At 28.9% G+C, this 9,283-nt stretch overlaps 1 protein-coding gene across 2 annotated transcripts in view; it reads left to right on the top strand.

Moving 5' to 3' along the window:
* The window catches only part of LOC143196957 (one cut domain family member 2), a 13,438-nt gene extending 9,528 nt beyond the window's left edge, over window positions 1-3,910 (top strand). For both annotated transcript variants that reach the window (XM_076404938.1, XM_076404937.1), the window contains exon 4: window positions 3,534-3,910. In XM_076404938.1, the coding sequence (XP_076261053.1) occupies window positions 3,534-3,779 (246 nt within the window). In that variant the 3' untranslated portion in view covers window positions 3,780-3,910. The remainder of the gene's footprint in view (window positions 1-3,533) is intronic.
* The last annotated feature ends 5,373 nt before the right edge of the window (window positions 3,911-9,283 follow it).

Below are 9,283 nucleotides of genomic sequence, written 5' to 3'. Positions count from 1 at the left end.
AAACAATGATTTAAAAAAATATTTATTAACAAACACGAATAGGCATTTTGGAAATAAAGGATAGGCATTTTGGAAATAAAGGAGGGATGTTATTGGTCATTTAAAACTTGAATCTCCAATTCACTCTTAAACTTATATATTTAAACATTTTTAAATATATAAACATAATTATTTCTTTTTAGATTAGCAATCACTCAAATAATATTTTGAACATTATATTTTAAAAATAATATGTGGTATATCTCAGTAAAAGTCGTATTTAAACATAATGGTAAATAAATAATTACATACTACTGAATTTTCATTCTGTGTTATCATTGTTAGTAAAATATAGCGAACATAATATTTACAATATACATTAAACTATATTATTAATACCAAATCAAATGCATACACCATTTTTCAAACATTGTTCCTTTAAAATTCATTTTGGATCATTTGAACTATAGAAATATAATTATTTCTTTATAAATTTAAAAAGATTAGACTATGTTGCTATTTATCTCTTCATTTACAAAATTGACATATTAAAAACCGATGCTTAATTTTGGTTTAAAAAAAACACATCAAATCAAAATAAAGTGAGTTTGTGAATAAGGTGATTTTTTTTCAGTTGAAATTTAAACACATACTTGACTATTATTACTAATTTAATCACTATTATATTATATTTATCAATTTATTATAATCAAAATATAATAATCTTAATAAAGATAACATATAAAAATTTTCCAATAAAAATTGCAATATATTTATTAGATTTTATTCATATAAAATTTCTTATTTTATAAATCTTACAATTGCGATATAAACAAAAATTTTATTAGATTTATACTTACACTTAAGACAATATATAAACTGTTATGTATAAAGAGATTTTTTTTAATTCTATACTTCAATTTTAACTCAATCGGTATTATTATCAACAATTGTAATTATATCATATAAAGATAGTATTAAGGTAGGTAATATTATTGATAAAATTTTACACAGCGTTAATTTCCCATCACTAAATTCTTTTCCATGTTTTTAACGTTTTAAGTAAAACATTCCATGTGCTGAGCGTTGTAATGTTGAAAAATCAATTTATTCTGTTTGTCTCTGTGTGTTCATCAGTTCGGCTCAAACGCAGCAAATGCGGTCGGTAGAAATCCTTCGAGATGATTTTGTTACATACTTCCTGAACAACAATTCGGTTTCTGTGCCAAACGCTCAAGCTTCCATCAAGTTGCTCACGTCGCAGCAATCATCCATAAGGCATTTACAAAAAGTCGCAAAGCTGGAGCCATCTTTCTAGATGTATCCAAAGCTTTCAATCAAGTATGGCACAACGCCGGCTTGATGGCCCTGGCAAAGAGTGGCAAAGTCTACAGAACGGTCCATCTACTGGTGCGATATTCGCGGGTTCGAATCCTACTGGGACACGGTCGTAAATTTATATTTGTGGTTGTCCTAGGCAAGAGTGTAAAATCCGACAAGGAAAATGATCACAGTCACGCCAGTAACCAGAAAGGTAAGACCGGATGTGATTTATAAGTTGGTCACTCGGAAGTCGGTAGGCTTAATGCCGAGGACCAGGGTTCGGAGTCCACATTAAACAGTAGGTCCAGTCCAGATAAACCCATAGTTGGTATAAGGAGAAAAAAGTATGGCACAACGGTCTAATCTTTAACGCAAAACAACTAGGTCTACCGGATGACCTAATTTCCCTGATCCACTCATACTTGGAAGAGAGATCCTTTCAAGTAAAGATCGGCGATGCAGTCTCCTCTCGGAAACAAATCTCTACAGGAGTGCCACAAGGAGCTATGCTAGCCCCAGCCCTGATCAAACTGTACATGGCTAATTCCCCACTTCCCAAGCAATCACACAAGTCATTTTATGCAGACAACACAGCTTTCTTCACCACCTTTTACAGTTCCGACTCTATCCGCGATAGACTCCAGGTACAACAAATCAGGCGATTGTATGGTATAAATTCTGGTGACTTCAGATTAACTCGAGCAAAACTCAGGCTATTCTGTGTCATAGCAAGAAGGAGTTCCGCGCATACCGCCTACAAATTGAAAAGGCCCCTATACCCTGGCCTCAGAAGGATCATACCTCGGTCTCCAATTCGATCGCAGGCTCCAATGGTCAGCTCAAATACAGCACGCTATTTGCAAAGGCAATGCCGTGTACAGCCTACTATTTCTACTACTCTGTAGAAAAAACAAACTCCCAATTCCCCAGAAAGTGACTGTGCCTCTATAGAGCATAAGTATGGTACAGATACGTCTCCGAGAGACAACTTGCATTAATCAAACTGTTCCAATCCAAAAAAGTCCGCGCGTTACTCAATGCCCCATCAGGCATCCGGTTCATGGAAAGCTTCACGAACATGCTCAGTGGGAGGTTCTCCATAGACGCCTTACAACACAATAACAATCTGATCAAATTTCTATCCATTCATAAACCACAGTAGTTAAACCAAATACGACAATCCCAGTCATAACCCGGGGTCTCTGTCGCCCTCAAAACATAACTATCCTGAACCGGAAGCGACATCACCAAAGGATCATTTGGTTCTAGCTGGTTTCATTAGGTTTCTAATTCTCTATTTATAATTACGGGTTATTAGTTATATTTTCTAATCAGTCTTTTTCGGTTTGCCAACTATATTAAAATCTCCACTGATAAACGTTAACACAAGCACACATTTTGATCGATGAAGTTTGAATGAAAATAATATAAACACCAGGCATATACACAATATTTATTTATTAATAAATTATTAAGCCATCAGTTGCTTTTAAAAAAGTTATTATTCTTCGCAATCAGGTTCTTGGCCAGTGATGTGAATGAGATCATAACGGAATCTCTCCATGCTTTACTGTAGACAATAGGCAGTAAAGATTGTAGACTTCTTTTCGAGTTGTCCATACATAATTGTTAATTGTTAATTGTTATTAACCCGTTACCAAATAAAGGTATTTATGGAAACAGTATTACTCAAGTACGTGTGGAGTTATGTAGTGTCACTTCTGCGGTAGTTATGTATCTAGTCACAATCCTTTTTAATATTTCGTCCACTATTCCCCTTCGCTGATCATATTTTACCTGTCATTATTATGGATACTATCGCTCCTAAACGTTAAACATCTGAGAGATTAGACTTCACCGGTCGCTTGTTTTAACCCTCGCAGAACAATATGCTGAAATATGACATGAAACTGAGCAATATAGACGCGTCGCGTTACTTGTACGGAAGGGAAGCAGTATTGCCAACATAAAACCGGACACTTATCAGCCCATATTAATTATAAGTATTAATTATTATTTATGTCTAATACTAATTAACAAATATAACAAAATTGAAACAAAAATATAAAATTCAAAATGGAAAAAGGTAACTTGAGAAAACTGAGACTGTTAAATAGAAATGTGTGAAATTATGTTGTACTTAAAGAGAATAATTATATTCATATAACGATTTTGTTGAACATTTGTGTTCATAATAGAATGATGATAACTTATTCACAATACTTTTTTAGGAAACAAAAAGGCCGTCGAAAGAAATGCAAGTAACCATAGCTCGTCAACTGGGACTCGAACCCACCACCGTCGGAAATTTCTTTATGAACGCAAGAAGACGTTCAATGGACAAATGGAAAGACGAAGATCCAAAATCCAGTCAAGGCATGATGCATCAACAGATGTCACCTGGGATGGATCACGACGATCTCGATCACGACGCTGATTTGGACAATGACGTCGACGATCACGAGGATGTCTTGTGACATGCGTTACGAGAACGACATTTACTTTTGCTGTGACATTGATGTTTTGGTGAACCGCCAAACCACAAAACTAGAAGTGTATCTTCACCAAAATAATGTATTTGACCTATTCGGATGTTTTTTAAAAGACTTCTTATTCGTAGCCCATCATTTTGAAGTCCTCGAATTATTAAGACAATCTTTAATTGCACATTTTGGTATAATTTTCTTGTTTATATTTTATTTCAACGGTAGTACATTTTTTGACAATGGTGTAGAGGTAAGAAACATTTTTCTATGCATACAATAAGTTTGTAAAAAAACAATTTTTAATCACTTGACATTTAAGACACATAATGTCATCAATTTAATATAATAACCAAATATGGATAAAAATAAAACACCAATTTAAAACAAAATTCACTATTCACTCATTGATAATAGAGGTATTTTATGTGTTATAACGTTAAATGTTGCGAGTGATTAAAACCTACGAAATTTTCGATATAAAAAAGTCAACTAGAGTTAGTAATTAGCTTTTCTACTTTTCCCATCAATTTAACATAAGTTTCCATAAGAGAAAAATATTTAGCATATCGTCAAAAGTTTATTCATTCTTTTAGCTTACCCATAAAACAACAATATAGAAACTCTGTGATATATTTGTCAAGTTCTTTGTCATTAAATGTGCGTTATTTGATTCATTTATAAGAAAATAATTAGACAGTATATTTGTCTAAATTTCCTAAATTAAGTTTATTTATACCAAAGAAACAAAAAGTCATTTGTTGTTTTATGAGTAAAAATTATGTTTTTTATTTAAATATTTATTTATATTCAAAATCACCAATAGTACAAATATTTTCAAAAAAAGTTTTTTTTTCTTAGTACATTCCAAAATAATAAGAAAATACATTCCATTTTATTGGCTGTTCAAAATTATATACATATATAATATATATACTTTTTTTCGCTATCAGAAGCAAAAGTACCTCATTATTTACGTTGGGTATTATGTAACTATTTAAAAATTAATTAATTCATGTGTACTTAATGTAAATAGTAGTTTTGTTGTTTTTGTCACACCTTAATGTAAATTATTTATTGTATTTATTATATAGGTAGGTAATGATTTCTTCTGTTTACAGGCAGTAGAATGACGTAACACATGTAAACTACTTCCTGTTTATTTTTGTTAATTATTACAGGGGGATGGTACTTTACAACCAAAGTGAGTAGGAAAACCAAAGATAGGACACAAGTAAGATAGTCGATGATACATTGTCGCCCCTTGTATACGCTTTTTTTGCAATTACAATGTTTTTTTTTTCTTTAATTTCGATCTGTGATTGATTTATTACATTAAGCTTAACCACAGGTCAAATACGAATCAATTAAAAAATAAATGAATTATTTCACAAAAAATGTATATTATCAATATTACTATATTTTGGTAAAAAAATCTGAAAAAAAATATATTTTAGCACAAAGGAAAACATCTGTTGTTCGAGCAGATTGATAAATAATGTACAAAATATAAATCTATTTCATTTGTATTTTCATCTTTTATATGACAAACGTTTCTGTTTAACTATTCTTCAAAGAAATATCTGCTTGTGGCAGTTATAAAATTTATACAAAAATACAACACAAGAAATATCCACTAGGGGTCATTTTTACCAAATATAATCAAAAAATTCCATAAATCTAGACCAAATAATAAAACGTGATGGTTTTTCTTTGGTATTGGTTTATAGCATTGTCACAAAAATATATTGAATATAATTTATTAATGTTACCTATGTATTTATTGTGATTTTGTTATAAATCAGAATAGGAATTTTATGGAAATATCCAGTGTACTAAGACAAATGATAATGCAATCTAACCAAAAAGGAATAGTTGAAAAGTTTACAAGAAAAATGTTCAGACTGTTAGAATAATGTAAATTCTGTGATATTAAATTATGTTTTTTTTTTGTTTTGACACATAAGAATTAGATAACGAAATCTGATTTTTAATTCAATTAAGATTAATAAAATTCTTGATGTTAGATCAGTTAAAAGTTACATGTAAATATGCCAAATAACTTCTATTGTTTTATTCTTTTTATGTGAACTTTTCAATGTCAATTTTGGTTGTTTCAAATTTCCAAGTGACCCACATAAAGAAGAATGTGAATATTTTGCGCCAGTGATAGATTATATTAGTACTATGTGTAAATATATTTGGGCAAAAAAATTTATATAATACTTAGTATTATTGGGAACAGTTTTGCTATGAAGATATTATTATCATTATAATTTTATTTCCAGGTGAATCGTCAGCTTTTAGTTTTTATTACCATAATTTAGGCCCAAAACTGAACTAGTTTTGCTAGCTAACAAAAAAAATCACTCTCCCCACTCCTGCCCCCTCTTTAGATATCTTATATTTTTAGATGATGTCTTATACCATCGTGAAAAAAACACCTGTTCACGAAAATGCCTTAAACATTGTTAATTGTGTATAGAATCTAGTCAACATTGTAAGCGTTTATTATTATTACTATTATTGATAATAAGAGGGGTCTTATACTTATAATTACGAGTGAAACTTCGATTTTAAAAGGGACAAAAATATGTGTATAACGTTATATAGTCAGTCAACTTTTTTACTAATTAAGTATAAGATCCTTTTTTATACTGAGTGTTTAAAAAACAAAATGTATTATTATTTATTTTTACTTTTTTCTCGGTTTACAAATAGATTATAGTAAAATATGATTTGTATCCCTTTTGGTTTGTTTTATTTGTATTGACGTTTAGTTTATTATTTATACACCACTGTACATATATACGTATATATTAATTTTCTTACCGTTGTTTGAAGTAACAACACCGATTTTATTTTCTAGTCCATTCTTGTTTTCTATTATGTATTTTAACAAAAGGAAAAATTCTTATAATACTCGATCATCAGCTACTGAATCGCTTACATCATCACGTTCCGTCAAAGTGGGAAACTTAATATTATTTTCTTGCACTTGCACGTTCTGTTGAGGTTGATTTGTTTTCAAATCCGATAGTGTGTTTATTTATGCCGTCAATCAGAATTTTACAACTCATAAATTGACGATTTAATTTACATAATTTTTAGTGCAATAGAAAAACGTGTAAAAATGGCAATACCATATCCTTTTTCCCGTGTAGAATACCACCAACAGTCTACACATATTAATTATGTAGAACTATAGGTTGATTAAAAATATAATTGAAAAAGAAGAATTTATTGTTTTTTTTTCTCACCTATACTGCAAATAAATAGTAATATATATACACCTTTTTATTATTGCAGTATTACTGAAGATATTAAACACTACAAAATTTATTATACTTTTTCTTCAATAACGAAATTTATAATGAAAAATAATTTCTAGCTAAAAAAAACAAATCACGTTACTCATTTATATTCATGATAAAAAATATATTATTTACTTTAATTTAGAAAATTATATTCTAAGGCTGAAATAATTTTCATTAATTACTTTATACTAATGTATGTCATATACTATATTATTGAAAACAAGAATTTTACTTTTCGTAAAGTTAGATATGGCTGAAATTTATCGAGCACTATTAAAATTGAACATACATAATCGATAAAAACATGTCTTATACTGAATTATATGTTTTAGAGGCCGCAATTTTTGCACGCTGAGCAAGAAACATCTTGTTCTAGCAAAAATGTTTGAAAGTAAAGATTGTACACTCACACCAAACGAAAAATAATAAAAGATCTCTAAACATTTCATTTTGTGTATTTGTATAAAATTATTGAGAAAAGCAATATTTACATAAGCTCATTTTCTCAGGTGCATATTTAATATTATTCATGATACGATATATATTATTTACTTTAATTTGGCAATTATATTCTAAGACTGAAAATAATTTTCATAAATTTATACTAATGGATGTTATATCATATATTTTTGAAAACAAGAATTTTACTTTTCCAAAAGTTAAGTACAGCTGAAAATTATCGAGCACTATTGAAATTGAACATATATAATCGATGAAAACATGTTTTTATTGCTTTCCATGTTTTAGAGGCCGCAATTTTTGTACGCTGAACAAGAAACATCCTGTTCTGGCAAAAAGGTTTGAAAATAAAGATTGTACACTCGCACCAAACGAAAAATAACAAAAGATCTCTAAACATATCATTTTGTTTATTTGAATAAAAATTATTGAGAAAAGCAATATTTACATAAGCTCATTTTCTCAGGTGCATATTTAATATTATTCATGATACGAAATATATTATTTACTTTAATTTAGCAATTATATTCTAAGACTGAAAATAATTTTCATAAATTTATACTAATGAACGTTATATCATATATTTTTGAAAACAAGAATTTTACTTTTCCAAAAGTTAAGTACAGCTGAAAATTATCGAGCACTATTGAAATTGAACATATATAATCGATGAAAACATGTTTTTATTGCTTTCCATGTTTTAGAGGCCGCAATTTTTGTACGCTGAACAAGAAACATCCTGTTCTGGCAAAAAGATTTGAAAGTAAAGATTATACACTCGCAAAAAACGAAAAATAATAAAGGATCTCTAAACATTTCATTTTGTGTATTTGAATAAACATTTTTGAGAAAAGCAATATTTACATAAGCTCATTTTCTCAGTTGCTTATTTAATATTATCCTTGATACGAAATATATTATTTACTTTAATTTAGCAATTATATTCTAAGACTGAAAATAATTTTCATAAATTTATACTAATGCTTGTTATATCATATATTCTTGAAAACAAGAATTTTACTTTTCCAAAAGTTAAGCACAGCTGAAAATTATCGAGCACTGAAAATTGAAATTGAATGAACCTATAATTGATAAAAATGTTTTTATTGATTTCGATATTTTAGAAGCGGGAAATTTGTGTGCGATGAAACGTTTGAAAATAAAAGTTGGACCCTCAGACCAAACAAAACAAATAATAAAAGATCACAAACCGATTTCTAATTGCAGTTGATATATTTAAATAAAAATTCTTGAGAAAATCAGTAGTTACATAAGCAGAAATGCAATAAAATAATTTTGAAATATGACAATGCTCATTCACATGTTGCCAATTGTGTTAAAACCTACATCGAAACCCTTAAATGAAAAAATAGTCAACACTCAACACGGCCAGTCCCCTTTGATTAAAATTTGTTGAAATAACTAAAACATTAATTGCCTGAGAAGTATTTCAATTTTTATAAAATTTCGAAAAAATTTAAATATTTTGAAATGACCAAAAACACATGTAAAAATTTTAAAAAACAAAGATTAGTGATTATAATATTTAGATAGACAATTTTTCACAATAAAACCTCAATATTGCCTCAAATATAATTATTGAGGACTTTGATTGGTTTAATAGAAAAACTATTAATACATTATTTGATGATGTTACGTAATTAATATTTTGTTATAATCTACTAAATATAATAACTAGCAAAACGGATCGATTACTTGTAA

This window comes from Rhynchophorus ferrugineus, unplaced genomic scaffold (assembly GCF_030347505.1).
Source record: "Rhynchophorus ferrugineus isolate W39M unplaced genomic scaffold, kcgeb_rfMv2 rfM5, whole genome shotgun sequence".
Lineage (NCBI taxonomy): Eukaryota > Metazoa > Arthropoda > Insecta > Coleoptera > Curculionidae > Rhynchophorus > Rhynchophorus ferrugineus.
The sequence above is the reverse complement of the archived record's forward strand: the minus strand, read 5'-3'. Positions and strand labels throughout refer to the sequence as shown.